General features: G+C 38.8%; 1 protein-coding gene across 1 annotated transcript; it reads left to right on the top strand.

The window, feature by feature from the left end:
- The first annotated feature begins 1432 nt into the window (after window positions 1–1432).
- LOC128692095 (uncharacterized) lies at window positions 1433–20717 on the top strand. The gene is made up of 6 exons (XM_053781086.2): window positions 1433–1967; window positions 16513–16682; window positions 18493–18679; window positions 19063–19290; window positions 19669–19803; window positions 20501–20717. Exons 1-6 carry the CDS (start codon window positions 1737–1739, stop codon window positions 20567–20569), a joined length of 1020 nt encoding a protein of 339 aa, XP_053637061.1. The 5' UTR covers window positions 1433–1736; the 3' UTR covers window positions 20570–20717.

Genomic DNA, 20717 nt, shown 5'->3' with positions numbered 1-20717 from the left:
CTCTTCATAGATCTAAACTTACTCCCTGTTCAGTACATCCACACTTACTACTGTGCAATCTACATCTACAGGACCTTAAACTCCAATATCAACCTTGACCTAAAACGCTATCTTGATAGTTGTGACAGAACCCACAGGCATAACACCAGACACAAACATCTCTACGACATTCCCCATGTCCGACTAAACCTTTACAAAAATTCAATGTATGTCAAAGGCCCTAAAATCTGGAACACCCTACCTGAGAACTCTAGAACTGCAGACACATTCATCACCTTCAAAACTACCTGTACTCCGTGGAACACAGCGAGAGATACATGATAATATACACGTAAATCCTAGAGGGACTAGTTCCAACTATGCACACGGAAATCACTCCCTACGAAAGCAAAAGATTCGGCAGGCGGCGCAACTTCTCAATGAAAAGCAGGGGTGCCATGAGTATGCTAAGAGACAACACAATGCCAGAGGCCCAAGACTGTTCAACTGCCTCCCAGCATACATAAGGGAGATTACCAATAGACCCTTGGCTGGTCAGTACCTGACCAGCCGGGCTGTGGTTCCTTCGTTGGTTTGCGTGCGGTCAGCAGTAACAGCCTGGTTGATCAGGCCCTGATCCACCGCGAGGCCTGGTCATGGACCGGGCCGCGGGGTCATTGACCCTCGGCATACTCTCCAGGTAACTACCTACAAAAAAAATCTTGGGTTCTTCAGCCACGGACTAAGCTTCGAAGATAATATCACAATAGCACAACGGACGGATTTTTCTTCACAAAACTATGTAAAGGACACACAGAGGCTTGGGGCGGGTTGCTATTTAGGCGAGGTCTGTCAATATCAAGGAAAAATTAAACCAGGAAATCTATACTGCATTTCAGGCTGGCCAGAGGCAGCAGTGGCCACGTCTGTATGTTAGAATTCTGGCGCGGCGGCGGCGGCTGAAGTAGGAACTCGACGTTGTTCGCTTAAAAATCATATTATAATGCTTGGAATTGCACTATTTTATCTAAAAATAGTATTATTATACAAAGGACTAAGTGAACTACAAGACATATTGTAAAGAGAGTAACCCGCTTTATCCGAACATAGTATTAAGTTAGCAACTGCAATACTTTATAAAACTAACCCTGATGCTTTCTGTAAACTAGTACGTAGTGTTATTGATAAAATATAGGTGATATTAGAATGATATATGTATCACTGTGACCATGTCTCTACAAGAACTACAAACATTGGTCGAGTGACGACACGGTATGTAACATTTTTATTATAGTTTATTTTTGGCAAGGAAATGTAACCTCATTTCCAACGTCTCGTTAGTGAAGGCTTAAACACTACATTAGAAAAGTAACAAATTGGTCACTATCACAACCGTATCCTAAATAGCAAAGGGAGGAGAGTAAAAAAAAAACAAAATTAAAATATATGAATTGGAGTTTGACTCTTTTGTATTGTCGCAACACTGAAAGTATAGAATAACTCTTCCCTCAACACTATAACAGTAAATATTTCGAGGTAAAGTGGCGGTGAATTATAAAACACAAACACAAACGACGAAATACAATTTACTATCTCAGGACATGCAGCTATTTACAGACTAAATGCGTTTCCCTAAAGAAACTATACAAATACTGACTTATAAATCATTTTAACATATTTAAAAAGGGGCCATATAACTGAATAATAACATGAATCTATAGAAGTTTGACGGGCAAAACTCCATGGAACGCTAAGCAATGCGGACGATACACTGCCGTGTACCCTGCTTACCTGCCTGCTCACAAGTGTGTGTGCTGACATGTCTGGCGGTGTGGGGGACGATGGGTGTAGTGCAGCAGCTGCTGCAGAGCCACAGGGTGATGCTTGTAGGACAGGAGAGTTACCTGTGGAAGGCCTGGCACGATTCCATGGATCCCAAGCTTCCACGTCCGCCAGCTAATCCCAAAGTTGACTACCCAAAGGTTCAGGTAATGCCACTGAAGGTTCACTTGTTAATTAATTTGACTATTTTCGCTACACTTTAGAACACCATCTCATTTCCCAGGTCATGACGAAATTTCTTGCATAAATCAGGGCTTTTCCATGTAAGAAACTTTTGTATCAAATGTATAATAATAATAATAATAATAATAATAATAATAATAATAATAATAAATTTTTGTTATTGTTATTATTATTAGTCAGTAGCACTGCTACGCTGTCAGTATCTTCTCTTTCTTCCCGTCCTGTAAGTTTTTACCGTACATGTGAAAATGCATACTCGAAATTTCAGTGTACACCTGGCCGAATATAATTGTAATTATAATTATTATTATTATTATTATTATTATTATTATTATTATTATAAAAAAGAAAAGCTGAACTAGGCCGAATATAAGCACTGAGCCACCAAACCTATTGGTAAATAACAAATAATATTTTACTGAAATTTCAAGCTTGCAAAAATGCACGAAGGGCAATTCATGTGAAATTGGCTGCCCTAACTGGAAAATACGTTTTCTCATTACTTAGCTCACTAAAAACTGTGGAAGCCTCTATAGCGTTGTTTCTCTGGACACTGATCATTCACTGCAGTGTTCCTTACAATACTATCTCACTTTTTAACTACACGTCGTTGCTCAGGGTATCGCATCTTTGTTCGGATTATTAACCCGAAGTGTTAGTAACCCAGGATAACCCAATAAAGTTAGTTATCATCGAGGACTAGATTATGTCCATTGGAGTTCTTTTATCGTCATCCCCAGAATACGACCCATAACAGTCTGCTAACACTCAGACACTCACTGTCAGGTGAACAGGTTTTAACAGATGTAAAGGAACATGGCCAACGTTTCATCCATGCCGGAGAACAAACCCTAATTCCTCGGTGTGTGAACCGAGAATGTTATCAACTAAACCAACGGGACACCACTATACATGGTCTTTCAACATTTACAATTTCCTTAATACCAGCGAAGAGCTCTTTTCCGAGGAATTGAACCTCTCCTCGGTAACAGTAGATGACACCTCCTCGGCGGATTTCGGTCATCTGGTCAACAACAAAAAATCGTTGTCAAAGTATTTGAAGATATTTTTTTTTTTTTTTTTTTTATATTTTATATTTGAAGATATTTAGGGTATTTTGTGGTTGCTGAATTTGAAAATGGTAGTAGGTTATTCAAATTGGCTCTAGTTTGTGAGATATTGTATACCTATCCTCAGTTAACAGGAAACTTAACCATAATGCGTGTATATGTATGTATATAAGAACATAAGAACATAAGAAAGGAGGAACACTGCAGCAGGCCTGTTGGCCCATACTAGGCAGGTCCTTTAGAATTCATCCCACTAACAAAACATTTGCCAAACCCAATTTCCAATGCCACCCAAGAAACAAGCTCCGATGTGCAAGTCCCACTCAAATCCAACCCCTCCCACTCATGTACTTATCCAACCTAAATTTGAAACTACCCAAAGTCCTAGCCTCAATAACCCAACTAGGTAGACTGTTCCACTCATCAACTACCCTATTTCCAAACCAATACTTTCCTATGTCCTTTCTAAATCTAAACTTATCTAATTTAAATCCATTACTGCGGGTTCTCTCTTGGAGAGATATCCTCAAGACCTTGTTAATATCCCCTTTATTAATACCTATCTTCCACTTATACACTTCGATCAGGTCTCCCCTCATTCTTCGTCTAACAAGTGAATGTAACTTAAGAGTCTTCAATCTTTCTTCGTAAGGAAGATTTCTAATGCTATGTATTAATTTAGTCATCCTACGCTGAATGTTTTCTAACGAATTTATGTCCATTCTGTAATATGGAGACCAGAATTGAGCTGCATAATCTAGGTGAGGCCTTACTAATGATGTATAAAGCTGCAGTATGACCTCTGGACTTCTGTTGCTTACACTTCTTGATATAAATCCCAGTAATCTATTTGCCTTATTACGTACGCTTAGGCATTGCTGTCTTGGTTTAAGGTTGCTGCTTACCATAACCCCCAAGTCCTTTTCGCAATCTGTATGGCTAAGTTCTACATTATTTAACTTATAAGTGCTAGGGTTATAGACACTCCCGAGCTTCAGAACCTTGCATTTATCCACATTGAACTGCATCTGCCACTTTTCTGACCAAGAGTAGAGTTTGTCTAAATCCTCCTGAAGTTCCCTAACATCTACGTTTGAATCAATTATCCTACCTATCTTCGTGTCATCGGCGAATTTGCTCATATCACTAGCAATTCCTTCATCAAGATCATTGATATATATTATAAACAACAACGGGCCCAAGACTGATCCCTGTGGAACGCCACTTGTTACCGAACCCCACTCGGATTTAACCCCATTTATGGACACTCTCTGCTTCCTGTCTGTGAGCCATGACTCGATCCACGAGAGCACCCTCCCCCCAATGCCATGAGCTGCTACTTTCTTCAACAGTCTTTGGTGCGGAACTCTATCAAATGCCTTACTAAAATCTAAGTAAACAATATCAAATTCTTTATCGTGGTCAACAGCCTCAAAAGCTTTACTGAAGAAAGTTAATAAATTAGTTAGACAAGACCGGCCTCTTGTGAATCCATGCTGAGTATCATTAATCAAGCTATGCTTATCGAGATGGCTTCTTATAATCTGAGCTATAATTGACTCTAGCAACTTGCCTACAATTGAGGTCAGGCTTATTGGGCGGTAATTTGACGGTAACGACTTGTCCCCTGTTTTAAAAATAGGAATTACATTAGCCATCTTCCACATATCAGACACTACACCTGTTTGAAGAGATAAATTAAAAATATTAGTTAATGGTTCACAGACTTCCATTTTGCATTCCTTAAGAACCCTTGAAAAAACCTCATCAGGACCCGGTGACTTATTTTGCTTCAGTCGGTCTATCTGCTTCACAACCATTTCACTAGTGACTGTGATGTTACATAATTTATCTTCTTCTGATCCACTATAAAAATTAATTACCGGAATATTATTAGTGTCTTCCTGTGTAAAAACCGAGAGAAAATAATTATTTAAAATCGAGCACATTTCATTCTCTTTGTCAGTAAGATGCCCATAGTTATTTTTAAGGGGACCTATCTTATCTCTGACTTTTGTTCTATATACCTGGAAAAAACTTTTTGGATTAGTTTTAGAATCCCTAGCAACTTTAATTTCATAGTCCCTTTTAGCTTTTCTTATCCCCTTTTTAATGTCCCTCTTAATGTCAATATACTGATTCATAAGATGACCCTCGCCTCTTTTGATACGCCTATAAATTCCTTTCTTAAGCCCTAGTAGATATTTCAGCCTATTATTGATCCATTTAGGGTCATTTCTATTTGATCTAATTTCCTTATAAGGGATAAACGTTTTTTGAGCAGCATGTATTGTGTTCAGAAAACTGTCATATTGATAGCTCTCTTCGTTACCCCAGTCAACAGATGATAAGTGTTCTCTAAGCCCATCGTAATCTGCTAAGCGAAAATCTGGGACTGTTACTGAGTTATCCCTACTATCATACTTCCATTCAATTCTAAATGTAATTGATTTGTGGTCGCTAGCACCCAGTTCCTCTGAAACTTCTAAATTATTAACAAGGGATTCATTGTTTGCCAGAACTAAGTCAAGCAGGTTATTTCCCCTTGTAGGTTCTGTCACAAACTGCTTCAAAAAACAATCCTGAACTACTTCTAAGAAATCGTATGATTCTAAATTCCCAGTCAAGAAATTCCAATCAATATGACTAAAGTTAAAGTCTCCTAGAATTACTACATTATCGTGCCTTGTGGCCCTAACAATTTCCTCCCATAGTAGTCTCCCTTGGTCCCTATCTAAATTTGGGGGACGGTATATTACACCTAAAATTAATTTTTCATGCCCCTCTGAAAATTCTATCCAAACAGACTCTGTATGTGTTACTTCAGACTTAATACCCGTTTTTATGCAACAGTTCAAGCGATCTCGGACATACAATGCCACCCCACCCCCCTTCCCGATACTTCTATCTACTTGGAACAATTTAAAACCCTGAATGTGACATTCTGCAGGCATGTCCCGACTTTTTGAATTAAACCATGTCTCAGTAATGGCAAATACATCTATGTTACCTGCACTAGCAACTAGTCTCAACTCGCCCATCTTATTCCTAGCACTGCGACTATTTGTGTAATAAACTTTTAATGACCCTCCTCTCTCTTTACCCTTCCTGCTTTTTTCTATTATTCCACTAAACCTATTACTGTCCTTGTCAATTAGTGCCACTGGCTTTCCAATATCCACCTCATTTTGCCTATTACTAGTTCTCCTAGTACTCATATTACTACCCTGCGTCTTCACAGTTTTCCTGCAAAAACCCATACCTCTAACTAATCCTAGTTTAAAGTCCTAACAACCCCCTCAACTGAGTTAGCAAGAAAACCCACACCTGCCCTGGATAAGTGAACCCCATCCCTGGCATACATGTCATTTCGGCCATAGAAGTTGTCCCAGTTGTCAATGAATGGTACTGCATTATCCTTACAGTGTTTATCCAGCCAACAATTAATACCAATTGCTCTGGACAACCATTCGTTACCAACACCTCTTCTTGGCAAAATGCCACATATAACAGGGCGCCCCCCCTTCTTCCTAATCATGTCTATAGCTGTCCTGAACTTTCTAACTAAATCCTCACTTCTACGCTTGCCAACATCATTGCCTCCGGCACTGAGGCAAATAATAGGATTGATCCCATTACCGTTCATGATGTTGTCAAGCCGGCTAACAATGTCCTCCATCCCAGCCCCAGGAAAGCATACCCTTTGTCTCCTACTCCTGTCCTTCAAGCAGAATGCCCTATCCATGTATCTAACCTGGCTATCCCCTACAACAACAATATTCTTACCTTCCTTGTTGTCGTTCGTCCTGACGATCCCAGTAGTAGACTCACATTCGTCGGGTAGCACCGAGAATGCGTTGGAGGTTTCCACGGGAGTTTCCACAGCAGTCTCTTTCTTCTTCATCGTTTCTGGCTTTCCATTCGTCTTCTTGATCGTCAACTTCGTCGTCCCCTGCTGTCCAGCCACTGACCACGATCCCTTCTTGACCTGAGGACTCGAAACAGGAGGACTACTACGAATCCTCTTGTTTTCTTCGGTCAGTCGCCGTATCTCCATCTTCGCTGCCCTCAATTCTTCCTTAAGTTGCTGGTAAAGTTGCTCGATGGAGGGCATCTTGGTTCAGTCCACGGGAGCAAACAAGACACTTCTTCACAGAGTTAAGTACAGGTCAGCACTCAAAGTACAGGTCACCACTCAAGAGCACACAAACAGGTCTTCCATAAGGACTTGCCTCGTATGGGCCAGTAGGCCTTCTGCGACAATTTGTGTATACAAATATTTTAATAAAGATAAGGCTTTTATTTTTAAATGATTTAATATTTAACGAAAGGAGTTGTATCAACAATGACCACGTGACAATATTATAATGTTTAGTTTGTTATTTTTTCCAGGAAAACATGAGTTCTTCACGAATGCCTGTTTAAACAATCTCAATGCATTTTGCTACATTTTTGGCGAATATTCTTTGCAAAAACAAAGAAAAATCACAGATTTTGTAAAACAAGCTTATCTTGCTTATTTTGTAGTGACACTTGGAGAATAAGTCTTGGGCTCCCCATATGGTTTGCAAAACTTGTCTAGAATGCTTACAACAGTGGAAAAATAAGCGAAGGAAAAGTTTAAACTTCGGTGTACCTATGGTGTAGAGAAAGCCGAAAAAAAACACCACGACGATTGTTATTTCTGTATGGTGAATGTGAAAGGTTTCAACTGATACAAGAAAGTGAAGTGGGAATATCCTGATTTGGAGTCAGCAAGGTGATCTGTGCCACACAGCGAAGACGTTCACATACCAGTATTTACAACACTGCATGACCTTCTGTTGTCAGATGTTGAAGAAACTCAGGGTTTAGGATGTAACACAGGTGATAGCAGTGGAAGTGAATATGAAGTAAGTATTTCAACACCCTAGCAGTTCTCCCAAGAACTCAATGATCTGGTACGTGACCTCAGTCTATCAAAGCAAGCATCTGAACTTTTAGCATAGACTACAAGAACAAATTAAAATAACAGCTTATCGGACAAGAGAGGTTGAACTCCTTCCCTCAGCCAAGATGAAGAACTTGTATACTGCAGTAACCTCCCTGGACTTCTTCAAATGGGACTTGAATATCGACCAGGAAATTGGCGGCTGTTTATAGACAACTCCACTAGGAGCTTGAATTGTCTTATTGTACAATGGTAACCAATATGCCTCTCTTCCAGTTGCTCACTCAACAAAACTGTACTAATGAACAACATAGAAAAAAAATTATATGCAGTAATTAGTGGTATCTGACTTATCTTTCTAAGTTAATCTGTTAATATATAGGATGAAGTGCTAGTATGTATTATATAATTTGACTTTTGCACGATAAAAAAATATTTCAATGCGATTTGTAAGTTAACCCTTCCTGATCAATATGTTTTTCATTCTTTTATGTTTTTCAGTGAGATACCAGCCTAATCAATATATTTTTCACATCTTTTATGTTTTTCAACGGGATACCAAATTTATCAAAAAATATAACCAATCAAGCAAACCGATGACACATTCGGAATCAGCAACACAAATTTACCCTAAAATTGGTGTAATATCATTGGCCAGGCAATAGGTGTATACGTACGTTCCCAGAAATATGAGGATGAAATTGAAGACAGTTTAAGTAGAGATAAAGAACAGAAATCGTTTTGGTGTTCAAGACGAATGTGCAATTGTAAACAAGGAGACAAGTAGGACATGCGTTAACATGTAAGAAATAAAAGGACATTTATGTTGTAGATTCTTAAATTCGGTATATGGATCGAGCCTTCTGTAATAGGGTTATGAAGGCAAGGCAGTGTGCTTGCTTTTGAATAATGTAGTTAACAGTTTAGATAACATATCAGGTATTGTGAACAAACCCATTATCTGCCTCAGGAGACTGATTAATTAAGAAAATAGCGGCATACCGTATAGAAGAGATTATCTCTTAAGTTTAGACATGGCTGACCGATAGGCAAAAAAAAATTGCATTAATGGGGAGAAATTAGAATGAGGACCCGTTACTAGTGATGTACCACAAGGGTAGGTGTTGTGACCATTGTTCATCTTGTTCACAATGAACATAAAGGAGACAGATGAGGGAATAAATAGCAACATTAAGTTTGCCAAGGATATTATAATGAACCGTCAAATAATTTCTGAGGAAACTAGAAAGCTACAGGATGACCTGGATATTCAATTCAATTCAATTCAAGTTTATTCTCTATAATGGTTACAATGTGGGGTCTACAGGTTTTAGGTATTTTGCAGTTTACATGTTATAAAATACTAATTACAGAGGGGGCCACTAGGACACCTAGCATGGCTAGGCATTTCGAGCAGACTTAGATTAATTCTTAACATTAAATCCTTACAGATTATAGTATTAAGGCTAAGTGACTACATCATAATTTGTGAGTTTAGCAATGTGAATGCGTTTGTTTTGGCACAATACAAGGTGTCTATATTTGAGTATCATAGGCAAACTTATGACTAGTTAGGATAGGTTGATATGGTCGGAGAAGTGGCAGATGCAGTTCAGTGCAAGTGTACGGTTCTAATCCTAGAAAAAGAAAATAACTGCAGCACCGATAAACTAGGTAATGTAGATCTTAATCGAAGTGAACTCGAAAATTATTAAGATCTGGTTAGCAGAAATCTAATGTCAAGACAACAGCGAGTAAGTGTTCGTAATAAGGCTACTAACACTCTTGTCTTCATATCAGGAGGGATAAATAACAGAAGTCTAAAGATTATACTTTGGCCAGGTCTCATTTAGATTATGCTGGTCTCCTTTTAGAATTAACATAATGCTCTGGAGAATATACAGAGAAGGATGAAGTTGATTCCATGTATCAAAAATCTCTAACAAACATAGGCTGAAAACACTGAATTTGCACTCAGGAATGACGTAGAATTGAGAGAGATGACTGAAGTGTACGAACGGAAAAGGGATATAAAGAACGTATTGAAAATATTTAACCAAGACAAGACTCAGTAATGGACTAAAGTCGGAGAAATTTAAATTTAGAAAGGATATAGGGAAGCACTGGTTTGGTATTGGACTTGTAGATGAGCGGAACAAACTTCCAGGTAGCGTGAGGTAAGAACTTTGGGGAACTTTTAAATATAAGTTGGACGAGTACTTGAGTGGGTGTGGGCGGATAAAAGTTGGACCTGCCCAGTATGGGAGATTAGGCCTACTGGAGTTTTCATTCATTCTTGTGTTCTTGTGCTTTACACTAAATATATGTTATGCAAATGGTAAAAAAGTAACCTAACTTAAACCCATTTAGCTCACCGTAAAATAACCTACCTGAACCTTACTCCGACATCCGTAGATATGCGTCTTTGTTTACATTCGCCCAGGAGAATAACAAGACTCAATATTAAGTGTTGGTTGACTCAGACGTACTGTGGAATTAAAATGTACTATTATCGTTCATGTCCCAAAATAATTTGCACAAGAAATAATTATTCCACGAAGTGTAAAGATTGTATGCACTGCAAAGTGTAAAACAATACCCAAGTTCCGCCGAGTAGTACTCTCAAACTCTAGCTGCGCATTTCCCTAGATATTACCTGGAGAGAGTTCCGGGGGTCAACGCCCCCGCGGCCCGGTCTGTGACCAGGCCTCCTGGTGAATCAGAGCCTGATCAACCAGGCTGTTACTGCTGGCTGCACGCAAACCAACGTACGAGCCACAGCCCGGCTGATCAGGAACTGACTTTAGGTGCTTGTCCAGTGCCAGCTTGAAGATTGCCAGGGTTCTGTTGGTAATCCCCCTTATGTGTGCTGGGAGGCAGTTGAACAGTCTTGGGCCCCTGACACTTATTGTATGGTCTCTTAACGTGCTAGTGACACCCCTGCTTTTCATTGGGGGGATGTTGCATCGTCTGCCAAGTCTTTTGCTTTCGTAGTGAGTGATTTTCGTGTGCAAGTTCGGTACTAGTCCCTCTAGAATTTTCCAGGTGTATATAATCATGTATCTCTCCCGCCTGCGTTCCAGGGAATACAGGTTTAGGAACCTCAAGCGCTCCCAGTAGTTGAGGTGTTTTATCTCCGTTATACGCGCCGTGAAGGTTCTCTGTACATTTTCTAGGTCAGCAATTTCACCTGCCTTGAAAGGTGCTATTAGTGTGCAGCAATATTCCAGCCTAGATAAAACAAGTGACCTGAAGAGTGTCATCATGGGCTTGGCATCCCTAGTTTTGAAGGTTCTCATTATCCATCCTGTCATTTTTCTAGCAGCTGCGATTGATACACTGTTATGGTCCTTGAAGGTGAGATCCTCCGACATGATCACTCCCAGGTCTTTGGCGTTGGTGATTCGCTCTATTTTGTGGCCAGAATTTGTTTTGTACTCTGATGAAGATTTAATTTCCTCGTGTTTACCATATCTGAGTAATTGAAATTTCTCATCGTTGAACTTCATATTGTTTTCTGCAGCCCACTGATAGATTTGGTCGATGTCCGCCTGGAGCCTTGCAGTGTCTGCAATGGAAGACACTGTCATGCAGATTCGGGTGTCATCTGCAAAGGAAGACACGGTGCTGTGGCTGACATCCTTGTCTATGTCAGATATGAGGATGAGGAACAAGATGGGAGCGAGTACTGTGCCTTGTGGAACAGAGCTTTTCACCGTAGCTGCCTCGGACTTTACTCTGTTGACTACTACTCTCTGTGTTCTGTTAGTGAGGAAATTATAGATCCATCGACCAACTTTTCCTGTTATTCCTTTAGCACGCATGATAGTGTTCATAGGTCTGCACATAGTTCTGAATGACACTACACCATTGCACATTATTTCATGAGCTCACGGCGACACTAGCCTGACCATATATGGTGGGCTGGACAATTTGGTGGGATGTGGATTTACGGGTATTTCCGCCGTTAGTAGAGGGTCGCCTCTGTCCCGCCGCCTCCCAGCAGCCAGCCAGCGTATCGAACCCCCACGTTACAATATACGTACATTGCTTTGCTGAGAGACTGATAAGGTTCATCAGGAAACATTGCAAGTGACTCCTGATTCGGGTCTTAGTTAGAAGACCCGCCATTGGAGCTTTTGCTCATCTGCCCGAGGCCTTCCGCTGGCTTACCGGTCCACCCCCTTTAAAAATATGGTCATAGCTATAACCATTCAGTTTTTAGAGACTGATAAGATTTTCAATAGGAGAATATTTTAAAATTATGGAAATCAACGTGTACCTAAAGTACTACTAAATGTATTTTACAAAAAATGGGAAGTTAGGTAAGACACATATGCAACAGTTAGGTATCTTTATTTCGAAACGTTTCGCCTACACAGTAGGCTTCTTCAGTCGAGCACAGAAAAGTTGATAGAAGCAGAAGATACTTGAAGACGATGTAATCAGTCCATCACCCTTAAAGTTTTGAGGTGGTCAGTCCCTCAGTCTGGAGAAGAGCATTGTTCCATAGTATGAAACAATATTGTTTCAAAAAATGGGAACCTATTTTTTTGCCTTGAAATCTAAAATCTTAATTTTTATAGAGGCCAAGCTATGCTTCCTATCACTTGGTTGGCTGGTTAATAGAGTTTAAAGCCTATATGCAACACTAGTCACTAAGGCTGCACTGTATTCTTTTCAGTACCAACTGAAAATATTTTATCTCAAATATGGGCATATTGAGATTAAAGTAAACTTTAAGGGTATATAAAGTGAGTTTGGTTCAAACATTTAGAGAGGACAGAGCAAAATAGGATGACTTGGAGGGTATATAAATCTGTAGTGGATGAAAGATATAGGAGTAGTCCTAGGAAAGTCGGAGGGAGTGGGTAAAATGTTTTGTGTGAGAAGTCACGAAAGCTCTCGGAATTTCACTAATTTTTCACAGTGGTTGTTCTGCATATTGTGATATCACCTGTTTACTGTGATCTTATTGCATATATATATATACATATATATATATATATATATATATATACATATATATATATATACATATACATATATATATATATACATATATATATATATATACATATATATGCATATATATATACATATATATATATATATATATATATATATATACATATATATGCATATATATATATATATATATATATATATATTATATATATATATAATATTCTTCCTTGAAGCCTTTTTATCCACTTCTCCGAGGCTATGGGTCCCACAATTTACACCAGAGGTGGACCCCATCATATATATATATATATATATATATATATATATATATATATATATATATATATATATATATATATATATATATATATATATATATATATATATATACATACATACATATATATATATATATATATATATATATATATATATATATATATATATATATATATATATATATATATATATATATATATATATATATATATATATATAAATATATATATATATATATACATATTTTTTTTTCAACAAGTCGGCCGTCTCCCACCGAGGCAGGGTGACCCAAAAAAGAAAGAAAATCCCCAAAAAGAAAATATTTTCATCATCATTCAACACTTTCACCACACTCACACATTATCACTGTTTTTGCAGAGGTGCTCAGAATACAACAGTTTAGAATCATATACGTATAAAGACACACAACATATCCCTCCAAACTGCCAATATCCCAAACCCCTCCTTTAAAGTGCAGGCATTGTACTTCCCATTTCAAGGACTCAAGTCCGACTATATGAAAATAACCGGTTTCCCTGAATCCCTTCACTAAATATTACCCTGCTCACACTCCAACAGATCGTCAGGTCCCAAGTATCATTCGTCTCCATTCACTCCTATCTAACACGCTCATGCACGCTTGCTGGAAGTCCAAGCCCCTCGCCCACAAAACCTCCTTTACCCCCTCTTTCCAAACCTTTCGAGGACGACCCCCAACCCGCCTTCCTTCCCCTACAGATTTATACGCTCTCCATGTCATTCTACTTTGATCCATTCTCTCTAAATGACCAAAGCACCTCAACAACCCCTCTTCAGCCCTCTGACTAATACTTTTATTAACTCCACACCTTCTCCTAATTTCCACACTCCGAATTTTCTGCATAATATTTACACCACACATTGCCCTTAGACAGGACATCTCCACTGCCTCCAACCGTCTCATCGCTGCTGCATTTACCACCCAAGCTTCACATCCATATAAGAGTGTTGGTACTACTATACTTTCATACATTCCCTTCTTTGCCTCCATAGATAACGTTTTTTGACTCCACATATACCTCAACGCACCACTCACCTTTTTTCCCTCATCAATTCTATGATTAACCTCATCCTTCATAAATCCATCCGCCGACACGTCAACTCCCAAGTATCTGAAAGCATTCACTTCTTCCATACTCCTCCTCTCCAATTTGATATCCAATTTTTCTTTATCTAAATCATTTGATACCCTCATCACCTTACTCTTTTCTATGTTCACTTTCAACTTTCTGCCTTTACACACACTCTCAAACTCATCCACTAACCTTTGCAATTTTTCTTTAGAATCTCCCATAAGCACAGTATCATCAGCAAAAAGTAACTGTGTCAATTCCCATTTTGAATTTGATTCCCCATAATTTAATCCCACCCCTCTCCTGAACACCCTAGCATTTACTTCTTTTACAACCCCATCTATAAATATATTAAATAACCATGGTGACATTACACATCCCTGTCTAAGACCTACTTTTACCGGGAAGTAGTCTCCCTCTCTTCTACACACCCTAACCTGAGCCTCACTATCCTCATAAAAACTCTTAACAGCATTTAGTAACTTACCACCTATTCCATATACTTGCAACATCTGCCACATTGCTCCTCTATCCACTCTATCATATACCTTTTCTAAATCCATAAATGCAATAAAAACTTCCCTACCTTTATCTAAATACTGTTCACATATATGCTTCAATGTAAACACTTGATCTACACATCCCCTACCCACTCTGAAACCTCCCTGCTCATCCGCAATCCTGCATTCTGTCTTACCTCTAATTCTTTCAATTATAACCCTACCGTATACTTTTCCTGGTATACTCAGTAAACTTATTCCTCTATAATTTTTGCAATCTCTTTTGTCCCCTTTCCCTTTATATAAAGGGACTATATATGCTCTCCGCCAATCCCTAGGTACCTTCCCCTCTTTCATACATTTATTAAACAAAAGTACCAACCACTCCAACACTATATCCCCCCCTGCTTTTAACGTTTCTGTCATGATCCCATCATTTCCAGCTGCTTTACCTCCTTTCATTCTATGTAATGCCTCACGTACCTCCACCACACTTGCATTCTGCTCTTTTTCACTCCTAAAAGATGGTATACCTCCCTGGCCAGTGCATGAAATTACCGCCTCCCTTTCTTCCTCAACATTTAAAAGTTCTTCAAAATATTCTCGCCATCTACCTAATACCTCCATCTCCCCATCTACTAACTCCCCTACTCTGTTTTTAACTGACAAATCCATTCGTTCTCTAGGCTTTCTTAACTTGTTTAACTCACTCCAAAATTTTTTCTTATTTTCATTAAAATTTCTTGACAGTGCCTCTCCCACTCTATCATCTGCTCTCCTTTTGCACTCTCTCACCACTCTCTTCACCTTTCTTTTACTCTCCATATACTCTGCTCTTCTTATAACACTTCTGCTTTGTAAAAACCTCTCATAAGCTACCTTTTTCTCTTTTATCACACCCTTTACTTCATCATTCCACCAGTCACTCCTCTTTCCTCCTGCCCCCACCCTCCTATAACCACAAACTTCTGCCCCACATTCTAATACTGCATTTTTAAAACTATTCCAACCCTCTTCAACCCCCCCACTACTCATCTTTGCACTAGCCCACCTTTCTGCCAATAGTCGCTTATATCTCACCCGAACTTCCTCCTCCCTTAGTTTATACACTTTCACCTCCCTCTTACTTGTTGTTGCCACCTTCCTCTTTTCCCATCTACCTCTTACTCTAACTGTAGATACAACTAAATAATGATCCGATGTATCAGTTGCCCCTCTATAAACATGTACATCCTGGAGCCTATATATATATATATATATATATATATATATATATATATATATATATATATATATATATATATATATATATATATATATATATATATATATATATATATATATATATATATATATACAACAATTCAGAATGAAGTGATCAAGATTCAGGGGGATGAGGGCTACAAGGTTGACTCTTCAAGTGATACATCGTATCATATTTTTGGTATTCTTAATTTGTTAACATATCATTTTGTTAGATTTGTCTGTAAGGTAATTTGTAATTAATAATTTTAGCGCTTTTCCATGTTTTTTTATGTTATTAAGTTTTCCTTATGCTACATTACTCTGAGTCAATTATTAATCTTGCTGTAAACGTTAAGCACACTGTTGGAGTTATAAAAGTTGATTCATAGCTCTCCTTGCTACAGGACGACACAGAGTACCCGACGTGGACTCCAAGACGGTTGCAGCAGCTGCTGGAGGAGCCCACCACCTCCTGCCGGCGACTGACCAGCCTCGGAGGATCTTACCTGTGCGAAGACTGCCATACCTGCCAAAGAGACGGCAACAAGTACATCTGCTTCGATCCCGACGTCAGGTGTGTCACTGGCCTTCCTTAACACACTACTGATATCACCTTCATATCTACACGATACATCATCTGCCCACACATCTTTATATCTGATGTTCTGAGAACATACATGTATGGTGATACCCACAGAATGTGGCTACAGATACCTATCCACACTTCAAGACATTTATTGAGGAAACTTCTGGACTGAAGAAGTCACTCGTGGAAAACGACTAAGTGCCTTTACCTACATCATATGATGTTACCTCTTCGTCTACATCATCTGATGTTGTCTCCATCTACATCATCTAATGTTGCCTCATCTACTTCATAAGTCCCCTTTCCATCTACATAATCTGATATTACCTGTCTGTCCACATCATCTAATGTTGACTCTATATACATCATTTAATATCGCCTCTCTATCCACATCATCTGATGTTGCCTCTCCATCTACATATGTTCTCTTCATTTACATATGCTGCCTCTCCATCTACATATGTTGTCTCTCCATCTACACATGTTCTCTTCATTTACATATGCTGCCTCTCCATCTACATATGTTGCCTCTCCGTCTACATCATCTGTCGCCCCCCCACCTATTACCTGATGGCTTTCTTTCTGTCATCTAATGTTACCTGTCTCATTTGCAGCATCCTAAGAATTTTCACTTCACCCGCGAACGAACAGGCTTTTCATTGTTGTTTATCAGTGGCCTTATGCTAACGTATGTCAGGAATACACACATTCATTAGCTATCAGAAATTCAAAAAAGTTTTGTCTTAATGTTGGTAGAATTACCGACAATATGTTAGGTAAAAGGACACAAGTGCAACTAATGTGTCATTTTATTGTGGCAACGTTTCACTCTCCAGGAGATCAAGCTAACGACTTGATAAAGCTCCTGGAGAGTGAAACGTTGCCACAACAAAATGTTACATTAGTTGCACTTGTGTCCTTTTACCTAACAAAAAAATGTCTTTATACTGTAGTTACTCTTGAACATTATAATATTTTTCTGTTATATGCCTTCTCTGCTGGAAGTCAGTAATACCATCCGTTCCACTAAGCCTTCAATGATTACCAAATGCCATCAAAACCATATCTTAGGATACATTATTATGTACTGATCCTTTTTTAAGTGATGTTTATGCAACCTAGCTCCAGTAAGCCAATATGAAGCAACAGCAGTTTTTTGACGACAGAAAACCACCACTGTTTACTGCCTGTTCTTTTATTCAGAACCACACCCTGAATATTTTAGATATTTTGTTTAAGATATACCAATTTCTACCCATCAAACCCCACAATTGCATGATTGGAGAATTAATAAATATAATTTTTTTGTGTAAGTCTTCAGTAAACAAGGTGATGTTGGGGCTGGTTAGTCAGACGTATATGTTCGTGTCTGGGAAACACATATATACCTGGAGAGTAAGGAGGGGTAATAAATAAGTTTCTTAAATTGTGCAATCATTATGTTACAGTATTGCAATGGGTACCATAACTAATACTTTTTAATTGGTTGTGGTTATTTTTATTTGTAAGGTATGATAGTATTTATGGGTCAAGTGTTTATGTTCGAGGCTTTCACTGTCTATTAGTTTTACATTTGAGTGTTTATGATCGTAGCTTTCATTCTTTGTTTATATTGTACGTGTGTTGTATATATTGTTACTGTTATGGTCGCTGAGTGACCCACACAGTCAAAGTACGCTGAAATATAACATCTACCATTATTACAACTAATGCGTAAACGCCTAGGAAAATATATTACTAGCATAAGAACATATTTCCTCGATAACGCTGTTTCCTCCTTTCTATTCCAACTTAACAGACCTGTGCCGGGAAATTGTCTAGTGTACTCCTTCGGTGTTGGGGGCGAAATGTCGTGGGACATAGCCATGAGAAATCTCAATTGCTCTGTCTTTGCCTTTGACATGACTCTCATGGGTTGGGGCAACAGTATGTTCGCTGAGGGCCTCCACTTCCTCGACCTGGGTCTCACAAGCTTCAATTCTGATGTCAGTAATACATGTGTGTAGTTATATATATACTTATGTTGACACTTTCAGCCACTCCCTGGTCTGAAGCCCATTGACTACACGATTAGTTAAGGTTGCCATCCACCTGTATACTAACATGATTCCTTTAAGCCCTAAAATAGGGATTAAAGTAAACTCTTAGTACGGTGGATGGATGCCTTTTTCGAATCGCGCAGTGACCGAAATATATTTAGTTATTACTAATAGTAATATTAGTAGTAAATCTGGCTGTAGTACTAGTATTAGTAGTGGTAAAGCTAGCTGCGATAGTAGCATTCCTAGTAGTAGTAATAATAGCAGTAACACTTAATATTTTTAACTTCATGTATATCAGCAACCCTCATAACTTTTCAACTCAACAGGATACCATCAATATGACGGCGGCTGGAAACAGTGTCCAGCACTGGGAATCGAGAAAGGCTTATTTCCGCTCGCTGGAAACCATTAGGGATATCCTGGGGCACAAGGATCGGCCCATTGACGTCCTCAAGATGGACATCGAATTCATGGAGTGGAAGGTGCTGGTTGACATCCTCAGCACCCCAGAGAAGTTCACAGTTCTACAGGACGTCAGGCAAATAGCCCTTGAGGTTATTGTGATGACCTTGCATTTTCATCGAACGAATAAACATAATAAAAAAATGTTTTAAACCAGACTTTTTAAAATTTTAGAAAATAATAATAATATATTTTACATTTTGAGATATCTGTTTTGTTATATACCATTACATGTAAGGAACTAATAAGGAGAGTATACATATACATTTTAACTATTTTAAATAAAAATATTTTTGTATAAGTGGAAATACATACTTTAAATGTGTATACATAATTTACTAATTTTTAGTTAATATATATTTTTAGCCCCATTCTCAAAAATGCAAAGGATCACCACAGTATCTTAAGGCAATTTTGTTGGTCTCACGTTTTTTACCTTTAAAATACTGACCACTGTATGTCCTGGCCAGATCCACTTGGACGGACTGAGAAACTCGACGGCCGCGGAGCGCGTGGAGGAAGCTAGGAAGGTGGAGGCAGTGCTAGAGGGCCTCCATACCCATGGATTCCACCTCGTCCACACAGAGCTCAACACCGCACAGCAGGTAGCTTATCAGTGATTGCTCTTAGGGAAGACTAAAGGCCACCCACTTCCTTTTAAAAATAATAATAATGCAGGTTTATAACAAGTCCTCTGATTCCCCTTTTCAACTGTATGGCCGCCCATAGATCATTATTATATTCATATGGAAGCGCTGAGCCTGTAGGAATCATACAGCACTGACTTCCTATATAGAAATTCCGGAGCCACTCCTGTGGCCTGGTGACTAAAGCTCTCGCTTCACACGGCGAGTGTCTGGGTTCGATTCCCGGCGAGGGTAGAAACATTGGGAATGTTTCCTTACACCAGCTGTCTATGTTCTCCATCAATAAAATGGGTACCTTGGTGTTAGTCGACTGGGACAAAACTGGCCTAATTTGACCGAAATGCATTGCATAAACAAGCGGGTTTTTATATAGTAGTATGTCATTGATGTCAGCTAGGTCTGTATACCTTGTACATGTAATTGTAGAAATAAACGTATTATTACTATTATTATTATTATCCTTGAACAGTCGCAATATCATCAAAGTACTAGTCCTATTTCTTGGACAGGAGTAATAGATATAATTTTTACTATGTCCTCGAAATCTTGGAAACCCTATCATTGCCAAAAGACAGCATTGATAAAAATTTCCAGCATAGCCTAGGTATATGACTACAGTGGTAGCATTTTAAAACTAATAATCAATCATGTACAGGTACATGCGGAGATACGAGGGCAGGTGTTGCCCCTCTACCGCGAGTCCCTCTTCCTCCGTCGACTGTGACTGTCACGCAGTTGATGCTGCTCTTCCTCCATCAAATGTGACTATTCTGCAGGTATGATGCTGCTCTATCTTCCTCGACCGTGACTACCATGCAGTTGTAATGCTCCTCATCCTCCGTCGACCATAATACTTCCATCAAATGTGACTA

Source organism: Cherax quadricarinatus, chromosome 15 (genome assembly GCF_038502225.1).
Source record: "Cherax quadricarinatus isolate ZL_2023a chromosome 15, ASM3850222v1, whole genome shotgun sequence".
NCBI lineage: Eukaryota > Metazoa > Arthropoda > Malacostraca > Decapoda > Parastacidae > Cherax > Cherax quadricarinatus.
The sequence above is the reverse complement of the archived record's forward strand: the minus strand, read 5'-3'. Positions and strand labels throughout refer to the sequence as shown.